This window comes from Gobius niger (assembly GCF_951799975.1).
Source record: "Gobius niger genome assembly, chromosome: 13".
Classification (NCBI taxonomy): Eukaryota; Metazoa; Chordata; class Actinopteri; order Gobiiformes; family Gobiidae; genus Gobius; species Gobius niger.
In genome coordinates this window covers 5,698,616-5,720,350 of record NC_136864.1, presented here as the reverse complement: position 1 = coordinate 5,720,350, position 21,735 = coordinate 5,698,616, and the positions used below count along the sequence as shown (strand labels likewise).

Sequence of the window (21,735 nt, the reverse complement as noted above, 5' to 3'; positions counted from 1 at the left end):
GTTTTAATTGTGCCCCATTCCTTTATCTAAGCTTGGAATCTTCATGCCAGCTGTCTCACAATAACACTTTAGTTGTTTGGTTAGAATTGTGTAGAATTATTGGATTCCACACACTAAGGACCATCTCTGATGCACCGATTCAGCAAGAAGGCTCCATTTGGTCCCCGGGCCGCACTTTGGACACCCCTGGTTTTAGGTGAGTTTTGTAGGTCTTATCTTTCAAATGAGGCGTCAGACTGGACTATAGGCTGTGATCTTTTAGATTTGGGTAAAGCCGAACTGAAGAAAATGCACTTCAGGAAGTGAGAGGTTCATTGTTTATGGGTAATGCCTGTGGGGATGATTGTTTATAGTTGACACCAATAGTGGCAAATCTATGAAGAAAATGAACATTTATTATTGTTTATTTCAGGCAACACATTCTGAATTTCCCCGTCTTCAAACCGTGAAAGAAAGGCGCTGGGTCTGAAGTGATCTGTGCTGATTTAGACTCTTTGTGGGGTTGGAAACCACTAACTCAAGAGCCAAATGCAGCTCTCTAAAGCTTCTCGTGCAGCTCTTTTGATCTTTGATGGAAAAAGTAAACCCATTTTGTGCAGGCCAATTTATAAGAGTGATGAGCTGCTATAACAATGGCCAGAGTGAAGGTAGTGACAAAGTATTTGTTCAAAATGTCCATGGAAGGTACGCCAGATCCCACTACATTCCTGTCTAATACAGTTAATACTATTTCCAAAAAGTTCACGTTAATGCTTTGGCGCCGAAGTCACAAAAATCTGACCAGTGATTTCACTGAAACAGGTTAGAAATAGTTTCCTCCAGAACTTCATGCAGTCCTTATATTTGAAGAGTTTAGAGGCGCTAGGCTAGTGCATGTCTATGGTAACTAGTAGCTGGCATAGGGCCTCATTTCCTAGTTATCCAGAGTGTTGTTGATTTCTGGAGACAGGGACTGGCCATATGTCCATTCTGGAAGAGCACAGAAGGGCCACTGGCTCCAGGGCCACCGGTCTGGCCTCTCACTTTATACCTCACCCATACCCCCGGGCGTAACCGAGCTTTACCCAAATCTAAAAGCTTAAAAGAAAACCATCCAAAAACAAAAATGTGCTGGAAAAGCAACAAAATGTGACGAAAACGTGATGACAAAGCAATGAAAAAACAACAATAACGTGAAAAAAAAGCAAAAAACAACGAAAAAGCAATGAAAAAGCAGCAAAAACATGACAAAAAACGTTTCTAGATTTTAGCTTTCAAATGAGGCGTTACAGTGTTGCTCTCCAATCAAGAAGCCTTTTGATTTGGGTAAAGCCAAACTGGAGAAAATGCTCTCGGTTAAGGCGGGTGGTAAGAGCATATGTGTTTGTGGAAGTGTTTACGCTAATTTGGGCCAGGCTGACCAGAGTCCAGGGCAGTTTTTCAGTCCCAGTCCGCCCCTGTCTGGAGATATATATTTTTTGTAATTTATGCAGTCCTTTCATTTGAAGAGTTTCATGGCGCTAGGCTAATGCAAGGCTAGTGCATTAAAAACAGTCTGACCCGCTCCACAGAGCACCTGAGGCAAATCACTTATAACACCAGACTGACCATATAAATGTCTGTGTCGATAGAGTCATTTTAGAAATATAAAGCTGACCTTACATCACATGAATCATCATATTTTGAGGGACTATTTTCTAGCAGATCACTCTGCCGCTGCGTCGCTTACCCACTAAGCTGATGCTGCTCAAATATAAGTTCTTTTAAATGCAAAATGGTTAACATTACTCTATTGACACAGACATTTATATGGTTAGTCTGGTGTTATAAGTGATTTGCCTCAGGTGCTCTGTGGAGCGGGTCACACTGTTTTAGCAAGTTAGCTGATACTGTACACTACAAAAAGTAAATATCAAGCATTGGCTTAAATTACTTGAATTGAGGAAATGTATCTTGTTTTGAGTGGTTTTCACTCATTCAGACACTTTTTCTGATCGGACCAAGTTTACTTTGCTTGTTTGAGGACATTTCAGACCAGTTCTAGGGTAAATCTCGCTTGAAATAAGAAAGTGAAATTGCCAATGAGATAAGACCAATTTTCTTACACCATTGGCAAAGAAAATGACCTGAAATAAGGACGAAATTTATTGAAATGAGTCAGAAACATCTCAGAACAAGTGAAATAATCTAGGAAAAATGCCAAACAACTTCTTAACTAGTCAAAACAACTAAAATTTGGATTAATATGCTCAAATTGAGATGTTTATACTGATCTAGTTAAACACTTTTTGCAGTGTAGAAATGCGCTAGCCTAGCACTAGCCAAGCACCACGAAACTCTTCAAATGTAACGACTGCATGAATGAAAAATACGTAGCTTACAACCAGGAAGTCAAATATAACTTTAAAAAAAAAAAGCAAAACGGTTATATTATACATTATTCAGTCAACACAGACATTTATATGGTTAGTCTGATGTTATTAGTGATTTGCCTCAGGTGCTCTGTGGAGCGGGTCAGACTGTTTTTAATGCAGGCTAGCTGATACCATAGACATGCACTAGCCTAGCATTAGCCTAGCACCGCTAAACTCTTCAAATATAAGGACTGTATGAATTTTAAAAAAAAGAAAATCTGTACAGAAATCAACAACACTCTGGATAACTAGGAAATGCGGCCCTACGTCGTGGTCTAATCTCGTGGTTGTCCTTGTTTTCCCTTTTGAGTTCAGTTTTGGTTCAGTCCTTATACACAGTGCACATTACATACAGATATACAACAAATATACAAATTGGTTGGTTCAAGTAAAACTGGCTCTTTGGATCCAAATGGTTGCACAGGCCAATTGCAAAAGAAATGCACTCTGTCTAGTCAGTGACCTCGAGGGCCCAAAATATTTCTTATTATTACATTTAATTGTCAATGTGAACGGGCCCCAGGTTGTTTTGAAAAAGGTAAAGAACCCCACTTATTTGATTTCTTTGATATCGTTTGACAATAAGTCCCATTCTTTCATCCCGCGTTGTTTCCGTTGAGCGACTCCCCGTTGCCGTTGGAGACCATGTTGTTCAGCCCCACGTTGGACTCCGAGTTTGTGGTCTTGCCCGTCTTGGTCACGGATTCCAAAGCGGTCCCGTCGAAGAGCCGCGCCATGAAAGAGAAGCCGTTCTGCCGGATGTAGGATTTACCGGCGAACGTGTAGAGCACGGGGTTGGCGCAGCTGCTGATGAAAGCCAACGCGGAGGTGACGGCGCGACTCGACTTCCAGATGTGGTCCAGTCTGTGAGACGTTATGATGAAGGGAAAGTAATATTACACAAATCAGTCTACTAAACATCAGATTTGAACATTTTCCCTCGTTCTCCGCTTAACCTCTTAACTCCCGCCTGAACCGAGAGGATCTTTTTCCTCAAGTCATCAGATTTTTTTTCCATCATTTTTTTGTTGGGTGTTCAACTCAATTTTGTAACTTTTTTGTCCATTTTTTATCACATTTTTGTCACATTTTTTGTCATTTTTTTGTCACATTTTGGTTGTAAGAGACCGTGTGCGTCTATTGCTGATTGTGGTTGTTCGTCAACTGAGTCTTCCTCGGTCAGAAGGAACACGCAACTTGGATAGTGCAGTTTGAGAATTTATTGAGGAGTTAGGTACATAAGATGATGATGGGTGACACAGGTATGTATGTCTGTGCGTGGATGGGTGAGTGTGTGTGTGTGTGTGGTTATCTGAAACAGAAAAACAATAAAATGTATATTAATAAACATGTGGGCAGGCTGCATACAGTTATATAAAAATATGACCTGTAGTACCACTGAAAATCCGCTAGAGGGAGTGCTAACACTATAAATGAACATGTAAAAAGGATTGCTAAATAGTGAAAGTGCCAAAACAGGCGAAATATACATTAAACATAATATTTACAGGTATGTACAAGTGAATGGCTTTTACAAAGACAGCGGATGGCTAATGTAGGAGCGCATGTGGAGCGCTGAAGCGGGCCGCGGCAGTATAGCAGTAGACAATAACACGAGCATAACAACCTCGCCACAATTGGGCTTATAACGCTGAAATAAACACACCAGTCATGCAAAAAACTATACTTACATCTTAAGGACGCACACGACACTCATACACACGAGATTAGAGCAGGATTGACCATGGATGGCCATTCTCTGCTCCGTGGGTGTTGCTCTCACCGCACAGGACCACACCAAAGTGAAAGCAACAAGCGCAACCACGAGTGAGTGAAACTACAAATTAACACATGCATTCTGGGTAATGTAGTCTATGTCAGGGCACGGACTTTTAACAGCCGCCCCTGTATTTGCCTGGCAAATACACTCATTCAAAAGTCAACTAGTTCAAGGAAGTGCCGCTTGAATCCTCGGGCACTTCAGGGAGCTCCACCAGTTTGGTTACCGGTCGAATGTAGATGCTGTCTTTAACCTTCACCTCCGCAGCTCGGACGACACCATCTGTCCCTGGGAAAACCTTGGTGATGGACCCAACCGGCCACAGTCCTCTGGGAAGGTTGGAGTCCACGATCATCACGATTTGTCCCACAGCAGCATTATCGGTAGATTTCCTCCATTTATGTCTCAGCTGGAGCCCTGGGAGATAGTTCTGGACAAAGCGCTTCCAGAAATGATCACTGATCACCTGACTGTGTCTCCATCTTCTGTTAGACAGGGCATCATGAGGGCCGTATACTGCCTGTGGTAATGCAGCATCGCGCCGCCCCATTAGCAGCAGATTTGGCGTGATGGGGTCCGGATCGGCCACATCAGAGGAGGCGTATCCGAGAGGTTTAGAGTTAAGGAGGCCTTCAACTTCTATCAGAGCTGTTAGGAGCACTTCCTCTGCCACAACTTGATCTTTCAGGACGACTTGTAGGGCTGACTTAACAGATCTGATTTCCCTCTCCCAGGCTCCCCCGAAATGAGGAGAGTACGGTGGGTTGAAGTGAAAGTTGATGGTGTGCTTCGCCAGTTGCTGCTGCAGCTCTGGGGCCATGCTCTCAAAGGCGCTCTGTAGTTCTTTGTGGCCGCCTCTGAAATTGGTGCCCCGGTCGGACCACAGCTCGTATGGCTTCCCCCGGCGTGCAATAAACCTGCGTAATGACATTAAGAAAGAGTCAGTATCGAGACTAGGGAGGAGATCTAAGTGGACGCATCTAGTAGTGAGGCATTTGTAGATGATCCCCCAGCGTTTCTCTCTCCTACGGCCAATCTTAATCAGGTATGGTCCAAAACAGTCTACGCCTGTAGACCAGAAGGGAGGTTTGTAGAGTCTCAGCCGAGATGAGGGAAGGTCAGCCATCTTAGGCGTGGAGGGTGAGGCGCGCCATCTCCTGCAGTCCACACACCGGTACTGATGTTTCTTAATGGCCTGGCGACCTCTGAGGATCCAGTAGGTGCGGCGTACCTCTGCATAGAGTCTCTCTGCACCAGGGTGGCGCAGCTGAACATCATAGTGCTTTATGATGAGCTGAGTCAGAGGATGATCAGGTGATAACACGACTGGGTGGATGCTGACAGGGTCTACATCTGTAGCTTGGCGCAGGCGGCCTCCCACTCTGACCAGTCCACTGAGGCTGTCAAACTCAGGGGACAGGGAACTGAGACGACTGCTTGAGCGAACAGGGTTACCTGCTTGGAGGGCTTGGAGCTCCTCTGGGAAGCTGTCCCTTTGTGCAGATTGAAGCAGCTGGGTCTCTGCCTCCAGGCGCTCACTTGCAGTGTAGGAGGTGGCATCCACTCCATGTAAGGATTGATGAGTGGCCAGAATCAAATCATCTAAAGATGTGTACTGTGCTGTATCCGGTAGGCTTGTTGGTACAGTTGTGAGGCCACAGAAGGCAGTCTTTCGGAGTTCTTCACTGCCACATTCTGGGAACTCTGTGGGGGGCTTCGGCCAGGTGTCAGGAGTCTGTGTGAGGAAGTATGGGCCCTGTGACCAGCGGCTGGAGATCATGAGCTCTGACAGTGGTTTCCCTCTCGTGATGTCATCGGCTGGATTGTCATCAGAGTTCACATACCTCCACTGTTCCGGGGAGGTAAGCTCCTGTATCTCACAGATCCGAGTCCCCACAAAGACTTTGTACCTGCAGGAGCTGGACTGGATCCACTGGAGCACTGTAGTGGAGTCTGTCCACAGGTAGACTGAGTGAAGAGGTATTGAAAGCTCAGTTTGGAGTACCTTTGCTAGTTGGGCTCCAGTGAGCGCAGTACACAGCTCCAGTCGGGGCATCGACACCTGCTTGCGAGGCGCTACTCTGGAGCGTGCCATGATGAAGGAGGTGGAGATGTGAGCCTGCTGCTCCATGGCTCTTAGGTAGGCTACAGCTCCATAGGCCTTCTCTGAGGCGTCACAGAAGATGTGAGCCTCATATGTAGCGCTGTTACTGTTGTGAGGAGGAGCGTAGCAGCGGGGGATGGTGATATGCTGGAGAGAAGACAATTCCTTTTCCCATTCGAGCCAGGCCTGAAGCAGGTTTCCTTCTATGGGCTCATCCCATCCTCTCTCTGTGCTCCATAGGGCCTGCACAATGAGCTTTGCCCTCGTAGTGTAGGGGCAAATATAACCCAATGGGTCATACTGACTGGCCAGTACTTTGTAGACGTTGCGCAGCGTCACAGTTGTGTAGGCTACAGGGCGATGCTTGTATCCCAGGACGTCGGTTGGGCAGTGCCAGCTGAGACCCAGTGTTGACTCCTGAGGATCAAGGCTTTTAAAGTTAAGCCACAGTTCACAGCTATCTGACCTGGCCGTGCTGGGCAGATGGGCGACCACTTCAGGGATATTGCTAGCCCACTGGCGTATCTCAAATCCACCTTGGATAAGCAGGTCTCTCATTCTGTCAATGAGCAACTTGGCCTCTTGTGGGTCAGAAAGGGACTGCAGGCAGTTGTCCACGTAGAAGGCTGTGTGGACAGAGTCATAGATGTCTTTATGTGCGTCTCTATGCTCCCTCACGTGACTCTGAAGGGCAAAGGTAGCACAGCAGGGGCTACACGTCGTCCCAAAGGGCAGGACTCTCCACTCATATACATCTGGGGGCCTCTCTGTTTCACAGTCTCTCCATAAAAAACGCAGAAGGGGGCAGTCTTTAGGGAGCAGGCGGATCTGATGAAACATGGCTTTTATGTCTCCGCTCACTGCCACAGGATACTGGCGGAAGCGCAGGAGTACACCCAGCAGTGTAGGGCCCAGGGTAGGTCCTGGGAGGAGGTAGTGGTTGAGGACAGTACCCTGGAACTCAAAGGAGCAGTTAAAGACCACCCGGGCTTTGTTGTTGTGATGTACAATGTGGTGTGGTACATACCAAGCTTCAGCAGAGCTATGAATCTCTTCGGGAGACAGCTTCACAACATATCCAGAATCTACCAACCTTTTGATCTCCTGGCTGTATGTGAGTGCCAGGTCGGGATTCTTAGCTAGCTTACGCTCAGTGGACCTCAGAAGGCCTTTAACTACTTCAGAGGAGACGTGCAACTGTGGGAAGTCCTTCTTCCTGAGCAGGGGAGTGGCATATCGCTCTACACCATCCACAGCTACTCTAGTGGTATTGGCCTCTAACATGGCTATGGCCTCTCTGTCCTCCTTTGAGCGTGTGACGTCCTTCTCAGGTCGGTGGAGGGGAGCGTCTAATTGCCACAGACGCTGTACATCCTGTTGAAGGGCAATGGCAGGAGAAAGGCATGATATGTTGAGACAGTGTGCCTCCCCCTGTTGTGTGGGCAGACTGCAGCTCGGACCCTGGATGGCCCACCCGAGTTTGGTGCAGACAGCGACAGGTCCTTGAGCTGGGCCGCACAGGACGGGACGGACAGGAGTTATGAGGTGAGCATTGTCAGAGCCGATTAACACAAGTGGCTGTATATGGTTGAATCCTTCAAGCTTCACTCGCTGTAGGTGCTGATACTTCTCCTTTAAGAGCTCCATGGGACATGACTGTTCAGCTAGGCAGAGCTGTTGAGCGGTAAAAGCACGCGTTATCTTGTAGCGTGTTTTCGGCTTGGCCTTTGGGGACACCTGGAAAGAGACATAGCCTCCTTTTATCTGGATCACATCTTGACGAATAGTGCGCAGAGACAGAGTTTCCTCCTCCTGGTTCAAGCCTAGCGATTTGACAGCAGCGGGGAGTATAATTGTTTTCTCTGAGCCATCATCAAGGAGAGCATATGTGTCCAGAGATTTCCTTTGATGGTGTAACTGTATGGGCACAACCTTGAGCATTACACGGCCAGAGTGACCGAGAGGATCCACAAACACTCTGCTGGTGCTCACTGTTAGGATATTCGGGTCCCTCCTTTTAGCTTCAGCTAGGTCATGAAGCACTAATAAGTGCTGTTCTCCACATGTGCTGCATAGCTTCTTGAGAGTGCACTGTTCAGGGGTGTGTCTACGGCCACAGCGCCAACATTTGGATTTTTCCTTAATCCAAGAGGCTACAGCTTTAAGGTCTAGCTTCTTGAAGTCTACACAGCCACTGAGGTAGTGCTCTGTCCCCTCACAGTACGGGCAAAATGGCTTAAACTGCTGCTTCTTCTTAGAGGGGGGAGAAGAATTAGTAACATGTGCCTTAGTGTCTGCCTTTGGCTGTGTTTGAGCGGGATCGGAACCATAATAGATGGATGTAGACTTACTCTGAGCCTTGGACCCGGCAGAGGCTCTGGGGTTGCCCCTCTCTGGGCGTGGTCTGTCTGAAGGCTGCGGCTGAGTGGCTTGCCGTGATAACTGTAGGACTTGAGATTTGCGCTCGAGCCATTCGGAGAGGTCATACATGTTGTATGTGCAACTGCTGCCGGTGCGTATGATGCCACGTGTGATACAGTACTCAATGAAACTGTCTCTGTAGGTAGGGGGAAGCTTAGCGAGTAGCCTGTCTACATGTGAACCACAATGAAGCTCGCTAGCTGCAACATCGTCCATAGTACTGAGGAGGCCCACTAGGCTGGACACCGACAGGGAGAAATCTTCAAAGGCTTGAGGATCACCTGCCTTAATAGGAGAGCAGTTAAGTATAGCACTCAGTTCACTCTGCACTAACTGCCTTGGCTGCCCATATCTCTGCTCCAAAGCTCTCATTGCACTAGTATAGGGAGTGCGGTCATGAATATAGCGCCTGGCCACTTGTAACGCACATGCATGCTCTAAATGGTCTAGCAGAATGTGATATTTATACTCCTCTGTGAGATGAGCATGTGGCCCAAGTATGCTGTCCAGTCCTTTCTTCAGTAATGCAAAGTCACTCTCTCTGCCTGATTTGAATGTCACCAGTCGAGGCTTCGGGATGCCATATGAAGATGCTACGATCATCTCCATCAGGTTTGGCTGGGTAACTTCTGCTGCAGGAGGTACGGCGGCTTGTGCAGTAAATGCAGCAGGCAGTGGGGGGTAGGCAGAGGCTGATGGATAGGCAGCAGAGTAGTAGCTGGCAGAATCAGGCGGTGGAGCTGCATAAAACTGACTATAGGTCTGCGGCGCTGATATCCCCGGTGGTGGCTGATGCAGTGATGCCGCTGAAGCTGCAGAGAAGTCATGGGATTGTGCAGAAAGTACCTGAGTGGAGCTGCTTGGAGGCTGCGGGTGTTGGTACCTCTGACGGTATAGGGGCTCAGCCTGACGTGGTTCAAGCCTCCCAAACTGCATTGGTTGGGCAACTTGATTGACAGGTTGTAGAGCGGATTGAATCACATGACTCATTCTGGCGGGCGGAGCAGGTAGCTGTGCCGGCTGGATACCAGGATGGACTACAGGGATTCTCAGCTGGGGAGCAGGCTGTGGTGCAGGCCGTGATGCAGACAGACCTGCGGGCCGAAATGCAGTATTAACCCTGGGCTGCAGTACAGGCGGTGTCACTGGCGGTGGCTGAAGCACATGCTGAGGTACTGGCACTGCGCCTGGCTGCTGTGCAGGTTGAGCTATAGGGTTCAGTGGCAGCGGCACTGGCTGAACATTTGGAGCAGGCTGAATAACAGGTGTTACTCTTGGTTGAGGTGCAGGCTGAATAATGGGGCTTAAAGGTATTGGAGCTGGCCTTGGTGCTGAATGGAAAATGGGGCTTACATTTTGCAGTGGTGAAGATGCAGCAGGTTCTACCGGCCTTAACAGGTTTACAGGCGTTTCCTGCCTCGCTGCTGGTGCCAGGACGTGTAGCTGATCTGTAGTATGGATGCTGCGCATGCCCACAGTGCTAGGCGGTGGTGCTTGAAGTAGAGCAGGAAGTGAAGCGGCTCTATCTTGCTGTGGAGCATCACTCTGAGGAGGGAGAGGGCTGCAGGACTTGCATGCTCGTTCCAGTTGTTCCACACGCTTGGTTAAGGCACCACTGGTCTCCTTCATAGTGATTTGCATCTCATTCATCGTTTTCAATACACTGCCCCAAGTTGCCTCCATTCTCTTCCATCTTTTCTTCTCCTTCTTATCGGATTCCTCTGAACTGCTACTGGTTGAAGACTCTGTCTCCTCTGGATCAGGTAGGTCATGCTCATAATCCGCCAGATGTCCTGGAAGCTTCCTGCTCCTGCTTGGACGGGGACTGTGCGTTGGACTTTTATCCTGAGGAACATCATCTTGTGGAGTTGCCATCTTGACTCAGCCAATAAACATCCGGCTCGAAGGACCACTTGTAAGAGACCGTGTGCGTCTATTGCTGATTGTGGTTGTTCGTCAACTGAGTCTTCCTCGGTCAGAAGGAACACGCAACTTGGATAGTGCAGTTTGAGAATTTATTGAGGAGTTAGGTACATAAGATGATGATGGGTGACACAGGTATGTATGTCTGTGCGTGGATGGGTGAGTGTGTGTGTGTGTGTGGTTATCTGAAACAGAAAAACAATAAAATGTATATTAATAAACATGTGGGCAGGCTGCATACAGTTATATAAAAATATGACCTGTAGTACCACTGAAAATCCGCTAGAGGGAGTGCTAACACTATAAATGAACATGTAAAAAGGATTGCTAAATAGTGAAAGTGCCAAAACAGGCGAAATATACATTAAACATAATATTTACAGGTATGTACAAGTGAATGGCTTTTACAAAGACAGCGGATGGCTAATGTAGGAGCGCATGTGGAGCGCTGAAGCGGGCCGCGGCAGTATAGCAGTAGACAATAACACGAGCATAACAACCTCGCCACAATTGGGCTTATAACGCTGAAATAAACACACCAGTCATGCAAAAAACTATACTTACATCTTAAGGACGCACACGACACTCATACACACGAGATTAGAGCAGGATTGACCATGGATGGCCATTCTCTGCTCCGTGGGTGTTGCTCTCACCGCACAGGACCACACCAAAGTGAAAGCAACAAGCGCAACCACGAGTGAGTGAAACTACAAATTAACACATGCATTCTGGGTAATGTAGTCTATGTCAGGGCACGGACTTTTAACATTGGTCATTTTTTGTCCATTTTTTTTTCTTTTTTTGTCAATTTTTTTTTCTTTTTTTGTCAAATTTTCATCACATTTTTGTCATTTTTTTGTCATTTTTTTTGTCAATTTTTTGTCAATTTTTTGTCCATTTTTTGTCAAATTTTTGTCAAATTTTTATCACATTTTTGTCATTTTTCATCACATTTTTGTCATTTTTTCGTCAATTTTTATTTATTTTTTTAGTCAAATTTTCATCACATTTTTGTAATTTTTTTTGTCCTTTTTTCGTCAATTTTGTATCAAATTTTTGTCTTTTTTTGTCAATTTTTTTTTCTTTTTTTGTCAATTTTTTTTTCTTTTTTTGTCAAATTTTCATCACATTTTTGTAATTTTTTTGTCATTTTTTCGTCCATTTTTTGTCCATTTTTTGTCAAATTTTTGTCAAATTTTTATCAAATTTTTGTCATTTTTCATCACATTTTTGTAATTTTTTATTTATTTTTTAGTCAAATTTTCATCACATTTTTGTAATTTTTTATCAAATTTTTGTAATTTTTTTTGTCCTTTTTTCGTCAATTTTGTATCAAATATTTGTCATTTTTTGTCACATTTTTGTCATTTTTTTCTTCAATTTTTTGTCAATTTCTTATGACATTTTTGCCACTTTTTCATCAATTTTTCATCATTTTTTTGTCAATGTTTTCTCACTTTTTTGTCACATTTCCATCATTGTTTTCGTCTCAGTTTTGTTGCTATTTTCACAGCTTTTTTTTCCAGAAGCTTTTGGATTGGGGTAAAGCCAAACTCGGTTCAGGTGGGAGTTAAGGGGTTAATGAACAGGCTTCCAGAAGAGTCTATACAATGGAAGTGCTGAAAGTGGGCGAGGCGGAATGAGGTGAATAGGTAAAAATTAGGGATGGGTAGCTAAGAACTATATGGTGATAAGTGATAACCATGTCCGTCACCGTCACCAAAATGCTGAGTTCTCAACTTGGTTTATAATTCAGTTCAGTTTATTTTGTTTCAGGCGCACAAAATAATCTTTTTTTTTACAAATCACATAGAAAAAAATCCATGTCCATCATTAACCCCTTAACTCCCACCTGAACCGAGCACATTTTCTCCAGTTTGGCTTTACCCCAATCCAAAAGCTTCTGGAAAAAAGGTGTGAAAATAGAGACAGAACTGAGACGAAAACCATGTAATTACTAGGCCTATCCACATGAAATAAAATTGGCTGAAAGTTTAATAACTTCCTTGCCTTCCAAGGCCAAGATATTTAGTCCCTTCAGATTGATGCACACAGTGGCAGCACGGCTCAGCAGCAGCAGCTCAGGACTGACACCTTACTTGGTTATTAATATCATGCAATAATAGTCCTTATGGGTAACACTCAGTCATCTAATTTGAGAGCAGTGATGATTTAGTGGATTCTATCTAAACATATGATGAACTGTGTTACCTTTACGTTTTACCGTCATTTAAAACATGTGCAAAGTACAAAGTATATTTTGCTCTTTATTTCATTTCTAAATCTAAATTGAGCACTGACTGATACTTACTTTTCTCTTGTATCTGAGTCCTCTCTGTACCACTCTGCAGCCACCTTCAATGAGCAAAAGAAATGTATTAATATAGATTTTATTGTTATGACCATACAAAAAAATAAAATGTAAATATTAGAGAATGTAAAACCACCAGCAGGCCTCGCACGGTGGCGCAGCGGTTAGAGATTCTCACCTGAACGAGGCCGTTCTGTGTGAAGTTTGCATGTTCTCCCCATGTCTGTGTTTAGTTAATTTAATTTATTTGACAGGGACCCTGTACAGGAGCTTTAATCAGCAAATGAAGAGATGGTTTGTACCAGACTTTAGCTCTTAGAACTAATTTCCATCTGCAGTCCCCGAGACAGACAATTACAGAACACTGTACAAAAGACATAGAACAATACAGTTCAGAATAAGGTTTTCTCCGGGTGTTCCGGTTTCACCGACCACTAAAACATGTTCAATCGGTGAATCCTCCAGCCAGGTGATGCTGACCATCAACCTGGCACCACATCTGGAGATGGGCCCCCAGGCTGTTGGGCCAGTGAGATGCAGAGGACGAATTTCCCTATAGGGACAATAAAGTATAGGTCTACCTTAAAGGAACAGGCCACCGTTTTTACATACTGAGATATGTTCTTACCTGAGCTTAGAAGAGTTGATACGTACCTGTCCTGTCTTTGTGCGTGCCCTCAGTCTCGCACAACGACCAAAGATGTTGTTAGCATTTGGCCTCTCCCAATGTATTTCTATGGCTCCAAACGAGGGTGAATTTAGAAGCTACCACGCTCTACCACTGGCACAAAGACCAGGTACGTATGAACTCATCTAAGCTCAGGTAAGAACATATCTCAGTATGGAAAAACGCTGGCCTGTTCCTTTAACCTTAACTTAGGTGCGAGCAATATAATGATGAGCTTGAATTAACACACAATTTCCCAAGCATGCATGTAGTGTATCCTTTGTCCCTAAAAGATGTAATGATGATATAAGAATTGCATTTGATTAAAAAGAATGAATAATAAAAATATATTTCTTATAAAGCTTATCAAAACACCGCCCTCGTGCACCTGTATCATGTTGATGACGTGGTACGGCAGCCAGAAGATTCCGAAGGTGACGACTATGGCCAGGATAAGTTTCTCGCTCCGTATTTTCCGTCGAAACTGCGTCTGCCTCAGCCGGCGCAGGATCAGCACGTACGAGGTGATGATAACCGCGTACGGCAGGATGAAACCGGCCACCGTCTCAAACGCGTACTGGAACCTCACCTGCAGAGAGATGAGTACAAACAGACTTAGTTTTTAGAAGAGGTGTGAGGAGACGGCGCGGAGATTTCACTCACATGACTCGCGGTGGTGTGGTTGGGCGCGCACACCATTCTGGGTCGGCCCATTTCGTCGTCGTCTTCCCTGATGTTCCTGAACACCAGCGACGGGATGGCGATGATGAAAACTACCCCCCACATGCCCACCACGACGCGCTTGGCAATCCTCGGGCTGGCGATGATCGAAACTCTGGTCGGCAGAACCACCGCGACCAGCCTGTGCACGCTCATGAACATGATCAGGAATATCGACGCGTACATGTTGGTGTTGCACAGGTAGAACAAGGCCTTGCACATGGGATTCCCAAAGATCCAGGACTGCTTGGCGAGGTAGACGACAAAGAATATCGTGAGCGCCATGAGGAAGCCGTCCGCGCACGCCAAGTTCAGAATGAGGAAAGTTGTGACCGAGTGCCGGCGGATTCTGGCCATAATCGACCAGACGATGAACAGGTTCCCGGGGACGCCGAGCAGGAAGACGAAGCCGAGGATGAGGGCGCCCAGAGTCGTGGAGAAGTCGTTGCTGACCAGGCTGTCGTCCTCCGGGTTCGGGTCGGTTGTCGACATGATGTTGGGGGCAGTGGTGGGAGTGTGCATGGTTCGAGCTGGAGACTGGAGCCTAGAGATGAGAAGACACGAGTTTTACAGACTCACAGTCACCAAAGGGTTTCATTTATTCCTTATCTTCTGGATTTGACCCATACTTCTCAAACTCTTCACGCCAAGTACCACCTCTTAAAATATGTGGCCTGCGCAACATCAAATCAGGACTAAACCGTGTCTAAAAAGAGTAACATAGATTTAAATTGTACTGAATCATGTCTAAACTGGGAAACCATATAAACTGGAAAAACACATTAACTAACTAACTAACTTAAACATAGGGCTGGGTACCATAAACCAGTGTTTTTCAACCTTTTTGAGCCGAGGCACATTTTTTCCATCGAAAAAATCACGAGGCACACCACCAGCAGAAAAGGTAAAAAAACATAAAACTGTAGCCGATATTCACAATATAAAGTCGTTCTCATCAAAGTGTTTTGAATAGGAACAATAATCTTGCCAGCCACAATGCCTCTGTCACACCTGTCGCATCCATGCATCACTAATTCTCTTTTCTCAAAGAAATGAGCTATCTGCGGCCATAACATATAACATGGTTACTCTGTCGATCACTAGACAGCTCAGAGACTCAATAACAGCACATTATTTGAAGATGATAATTAATTTGTCTTCAAAAAATGTCTTTTCATACCAATAAGGTCAATTTCCCACGGCACACCAGACAATATCTCATGGCACACTAGTGTGCCACGGCACAGTGGTTGAAAAACACTGCCATAAACAATACAAGTATGGTATCGAAAAGAAAAGTTCAAGTACTACTGTATCATATCTTTAGAGACCAAGTTTTTATGTCTATTTGTTCCAAGGACAGGATTAAAGAAAGTTGTTTCAACTCAAATAAATGATAAAAATGTAAAATTCATATTCTAGATTAACACGATTGTTCTGTTTTCTGTTTCAAGAGAACACATATTTTCGTATGGTAGCGGAACAGGTATCGTTCATTGAAATTGTGAACCAAGTGGCCATAGCCCTTTTGCTTTGCCCGATCCCGTCAGACCTTGGAAGCTAAGCAGGAAAGGGCCTGGTCGGTACTTGGATGGGAGACCGTTTAGTAACACCAGGAAGCCGAGCGAATGTAGTGTGTACGTGAGTGGTTGGTGGACTGATTGCCTCGCTTCCATCAGTCCAACCCAGGGCAGCTGTGGCTACAATAGCAGCTTACCACCACCGAGTATGAAGTGAATGAATAATGCAATGTCAAGCGTCTGTGAGTGTCCAGAAAAGCACTATATAAAATCGATTATTATTATTATTATTATTAGTAGTAGTAGTAAGTAGACTATCACTAAAGTACCCAGCGCCACTTAAACGTATAACTAAAGCATAAAAGAAACTCGTTCATTGAAATGAATAAAGTCGATAATCACAGATGACCCTGAATGCCACCTGAAGAGTCCCAACCAAGTGCCACCAGTGGTACATGTCCCACATTTTCACAAATACTGGCCAAGAGCAGGGACGCGTCTCCAAATCTTGAGCTAGAATCATGCCAGACTCCATTGCTAAAACTGCAAAAATGATTAAAAACAAAAAAGACTCTGCCCTACTAAGAAAATCTCACCACATCCTCAGTAGTCAAGTCAGTTAGTGCTAGTGCAGGTCACCAGTAGTTAAAGCTCTGTTACTGAATTCTGGAGGATCTGAGGCATGGTGACTCAACGCATATATTGTTTTAGAAATGCGGAACCTTAAAATAAACTACTACGACGGCATGCTATACAGTAAGGATAAACCAGACTCACAAGGACCATGACCAACCTCACACAGAAAAGTCCCGCTGAATCGCCCCTGAAACCTCCCTGGTGTGAGACGTCATCTACTCCGTCATCCCAGCCACAAAACCATAGTATTTGTCCCGTGCTGCCTTTTTTCTCTCTGATGGGATCAGCTGATGAAACTGGGCAGTAATTCAATCAAACTCTAAACAGACAGACAAGATAAGAGCCAGTGCATCTCGGCCAGTGTTCCCTGTGGACACAGCTAAAAGGGAACTACGGGGAACAAAACATGAGGAAAATCATAATATTGAGATCATTGTCCCATTAAGTTTTCAATCATTTCGCTGTAGAAGGCCCCAAACTGTGGAACTCCCTCCTTTCTTGAAAAAACCTTCTCGCCCCAGAAAGCCTTTCAACGGTCCCATCGACAACACAACATCCTTGCCGAAAATTAAACTACTAAGAAGTTCAGTTTTGTGGTGAACTCTTAAAGAGGTCACCAACAAATCTAAATGTCCCTCAGGGGGTAACAAATACATTTGTTAACCTCTTAACTCCCACCTGAACAAAGCTACATTTACACAGTTTAGCTTTACCCATATCTAAAAACATCTGGGGAAAGAGCGTCACAATAACAAGGTTGAAAAAGCGACAAGAAAGTGGCAAAAAAAGGGGCAAAAAAGGGGCAAAAGTGCAACAAAAAAGGGGCAAAAAAAGGGACGAAAGAGTGACAAAAACATGCAAGAAAAGCAACAATTTAGCAACAAAATCCTGACAAAATTCTGACATAAAACGAGACAAAAAAAGTGACAAAAATGTGACGAAAACACGACAGAAAAGCAACAGAAAAAATGATGAAAAAGCCACAAAAAAGCAACGAAAGAGTGACAAAAACGTGCCAGAAAAGCACCAAAAACATGAAAAAAACAACAACTTAAGATCAGTTTTGTAGGTCTTAGTTTTCAAATGAGGCACTGTTGCTCTCCAATCGAGAAGCTTTTAGATTTGGGTAAAGCCGAAACATAAAAAATGCACTCGGTTAAGGTGGGGAGGTAAGAGGTTAACACTTCAAAGTGCTTGACAGAACATGGAAGCCTTTAATACATTACAATTAACAGGCAGATAAAAAAAAAGTTTGGTAGTGGAAAAAAGTATGACGTAATTGATCAAGTGTGATCCAAAAATGTTAATTTGGTCTTCTTGTGCTAACTTGTGAATGCTTTGTTGTCAATCAGACCAGTGTGGTTTTTTTCATACCTGACAGTTTTACTTTTTCAACAGCTCAAAAAAGGCTCAATTGTAAATCATGCAATAAACCATATATCAGGGAAACAGTGCTCAATAAAAGGAACAATCAATCAATCAATCAATCAGATGTTTTATACAGGAGTTGCCATTCATTAAAGCAATGAAACAAAGCACTAAGCAAGACAATGTAAAGTTCAGGCAAATTTAAGTATCCAGGCAAACAAAAAACCTCAGGGAGAACCACAGAAGGAGAGATCCACTCCCATGGACGGACAGACTATAGATAGACCCAAGGCCCCTCAGCAGATGGGCCAAGACTGCGGAACGTCCAGGCCAAATCAGCCGTAATCGGACCATTGAAAAAGAGAGAACCACATTATTAACTAGGAGCTAAAATCATCGGGACAGAAGACAACAAACCCCAGTGCTGGATTAAAGGGATATTTCAGGATTTTTGACATAGGGCCTCATTTCCTAGTTATCCAGAGTGTTGCTGATTTCTGGAGATATTTTTTTTTGTAATTCATGCAGTTGTTGTATTTGAAGAGTTTCATTGTGCTAGGCTAGCGCATTTCTATGGTATCAGCTAGCCTGCATTAAAAACAGTCTGACCTGCTCCACAGTGCACCTGAGGCAAATCACTTATAACACCAGACTAACCATATAAATGTCTGTGTCGATAGAGTAATTTTAACCATTTTTCATTCAAAAGAACTTATATTTGAGCAGCATCAGCTTCGTGCTTGTATAAGCTACGCAAAGGCGGAGTGATCTGCTAGAAAATAGTCCCTCATAATGCGATCATTCATGTGATGCAAGGTCAGTTATATTCCAAAAATTACTCTATCTACACAGACATTTATATGGTTAGTTTGGTGTTATAAGTGATTTGCCTCAGGTGCTCTGTGGAGCGGGTCAGACTGTTTTTAATGCAGGCTAGCTGATACCATAGAAATGCACTAGCCTTGCATTAGCCTAGCGCCACGAAACTCTTCAAACATAAGAACTGCGTGACTTACAAAACAAAATATCTCCTGAAATCAGCAACACTCTGGATAACTATAGGAAATGAGGCCCTATGTCAAAAATCCTGAAATATCCCTTTAAGGCGACATTTCGAAACGTTTCTTGACCAGGTCAGTCAACAGGAACAAGGGGACCTTTTTGCTTTCACACACCTCGGACACTTTACTGAAGAAGTCGGACAGCGCACGATGCTGTTGTTCCACCTTCACCTCTGGAAAACAGCGCCAACACCTGTGTAAATCCCCAGACAAGACACGTCACAGCAACATCATGTGACCAGCTCTGAGGAAGATTGCAGAAAGTGATGAAAGGTATGAAAAAACCACACTGACAATCAACTGTCTCCATTTGTTGATTGCCCGGCAAATCAAATTAGAAATTCTCAAACAAAAGTGCTTCGAATGGTCCCACTTGAGGTAAATAAATGGGCTCTTCGACAAAATTAAAACCACATTATGCCTGATGAACCCAAGAAGTCTAATAGCAAAATCTTCCGAAGCCTAAACTTTCCTTCTTGCTGCACTTGTTTGCGACCCCGACCTCTTACAAGTCATTGGAAAAGCTTTTATCTGCCTCATTTGTGTTGAAGTAGCGTCATATCGAGCCGCGCTCGGTCTCTGAGAGCCCGTTGGTTTGGAGGCGTCGAGGCTAATTGCGCCATTTTGAGCCCATTGTGGTGGGGATAAAGGAGACGCTCAGACCACAGACATTTCCTTGTGATATTAATCTTTACTTACAGATAATGATGTCTGCTGGTCACAGGGAAGAGAGCAAAAAGTGGCATGAATAATTTAAGTCCATTACCGTTTTTGTGGGTGAGTCGCCGCAATAACAGCTACAAATGGGACTAAAAATAATGCATTCACAGCCAGATTACTTCATTACGCTTTAGCTGCTTTTCAATTCCATGTGTTATTCATTCATTTCTCAGCCATACTCTGTGAAGTGTGGCTTCTATTCTGCGCCAACTTTCCAATGAAGTGGCTCTCAAACAGATACAGCAAAAACAACAGCTTTATCTTAGTCTCATGCCGAAATAACAACATAACAAGGCCAAAAACAGTTCAAGATGGAGATGGACTGCAGACTGAGGGCCACTCTGCGATGTTGGTGAAGCATTTTCTCCAGCTGTTGTTTAGTCTCTTCAATTTAATGCTCTCTGTACTCCTCTTCTTTGGAATGAATGGAATAAAACACATTGCTGTTATTGTTTATGGCCGGGATTTTTGTCTTTAGGATGCACTAATGTTTGTCTCAGTAAAAAAAAAGAAAAAGGTTTATGGCTGAGAAAAATCCAGAGTAAATCTAATATTTCTGTGAGGTCAGTTTGATGTTTAGAAAAGAGCATTAGAGAGCTCTGAGGGAGAATAGTGTCTCTCAAGAGTTATCCCGAGGTGACTTCTTAACCCCTTAACGCCGTGTGTCGCTAATTCACGACATACGACTCTAGACTCAAGACTCTACTTAACCTCTTAACCCCCAACTGAACCGAGTTCTCCAGTGCGGCCTTCCCCAAATCTAATTGCTTCTTGAAAAACAAAACAAAAAGTCACACAAAATATTACAAAAAAATTACAAAAAAGCAACAAAAAATTACCAAAAAAACAACCAAAAATTTCAAAAATGCAACAAAAAGTCACACAAACAATTACAAAAAAATTACATAAAAGCAACAAAAAATCAAAAAAAAAAAAAATCAAAAAAAAAATGCAACAAAAAGTCACACAAAAAATTACAAAAAAGCAACAAATACATAAAAAAAAAAAAAAAGACAAAAAAGCTACGGAAAAAATATCAAAAATAAGACCAAATAGTGACGAGAACACGGCAACAACACAAGGAAAAACCCTAGATCAATTTTTCCGATCAGGCTTTCAAATCAGGCATTACTCTGGCCTATAGACTGTAACTTCCAGTCTAGATACTTTCAGGTTTGGGTAAAGCCGAACTGAAGAAAATGCACTCGTTTCAGGCAACATTTTGGACTTTATGTTGCCATCAACAAAAAACATGCAAAACAAGCTCATTGAACAGCAGAGTAGATGCAATCAAATAAAACAGAAAATAACATCCATCCACCCATTTTCTTCCACTTTTCCGATTCCGGGTCGTGGGGGCAGCTGTTGGAGCTGACCACAGCACATTGCACCAGCCCCTATGGCTCCTCCTGCAGGTGGTGGGTCCACAGAAGGACGGCCTCATGGTTCTAACGGGGCCTGTTGGTCTCTCTTAAGGGGCTTCTGAACCGCTCTTTGTCTGACCCGTCACCTATAGGACCTGTTTGTCATGGGAGACCCTACCAGGGACACGAAGTCCCCGACAACAGAGCTCCAGGATCATTTGGGCGCTCAAACCCCCCAGCACGTTAAGGTGGAGGTTCCAGGAGGGGCAAAAAATAATAATAGTAATAAAATAATAATGCAGCAAAACCTTTGCGCGCACACTCACACACACAAAAAGTGACATACCGCATCTGATCGCCATGGTAACGCCGGACAGTCAGCACCATGTTGGCAGATAAAAGACAGCTTTCTATGCACTGATCTATCTCTAAAAGTTGGAAAATCCTTTTTTTTTTTGGCCCAGCATCACTTCAATACACTGAAGGTTTCAAATATTTACACAACATCTTTGAGTCACCAGAAGAGTTTTTTCTATTGCATTATGTTAAACCTGTACTCTAATCACAAGGCAAAAATACATTGTAATGAAGCTATTGTTCAGTTTTAAGAAGTCACTACAGGTTCTGCTTTACCGCGGCAGGGGCGGACTGGCACTTAAAAACGGCCCTGGACTCTGACCAGACTGGCCCAAATTAGCGTAAATGCACACAGCACAAATACATATTGACATTACCCAAATCTAA

At 44.1% G+C, this 21,735-nt stretch overlaps 2 protein-coding genes across 2 annotated transcripts in view; both read right to left on the bottom strand.

Annotated features, from left to right (window-relative positions):
* sdr39u1 (short chain dehydrogenase/reductase family 39U, member 1) overlaps positions 1–21,735 on the bottom strand; it is a 185,131-nt gene that overhangs the window by 14,243 nt on the left and 149,153 nt on the right. The gene's annotated exons all lie outside the window — the stretch shown is intronic.
* Positions 2,990–21,378, bottom strand: ltb4r2b (leukotriene B4 receptor 2b; the record flags this gene model as incomplete). The annotated part of the gene is made up of 5 exons (XM_079569478.1): positions 2,990–3,257; positions 12,936–12,979; positions 13,991–14,191; positions 14,266–14,866; positions 21,338–21,378. 5 exons carry the CDS (start codon positions 21,376–21,378, stop codon positions 2,990–2,992), a joined length of 1,155 nt encoding a protein of 384 aa, XP_079425604.1.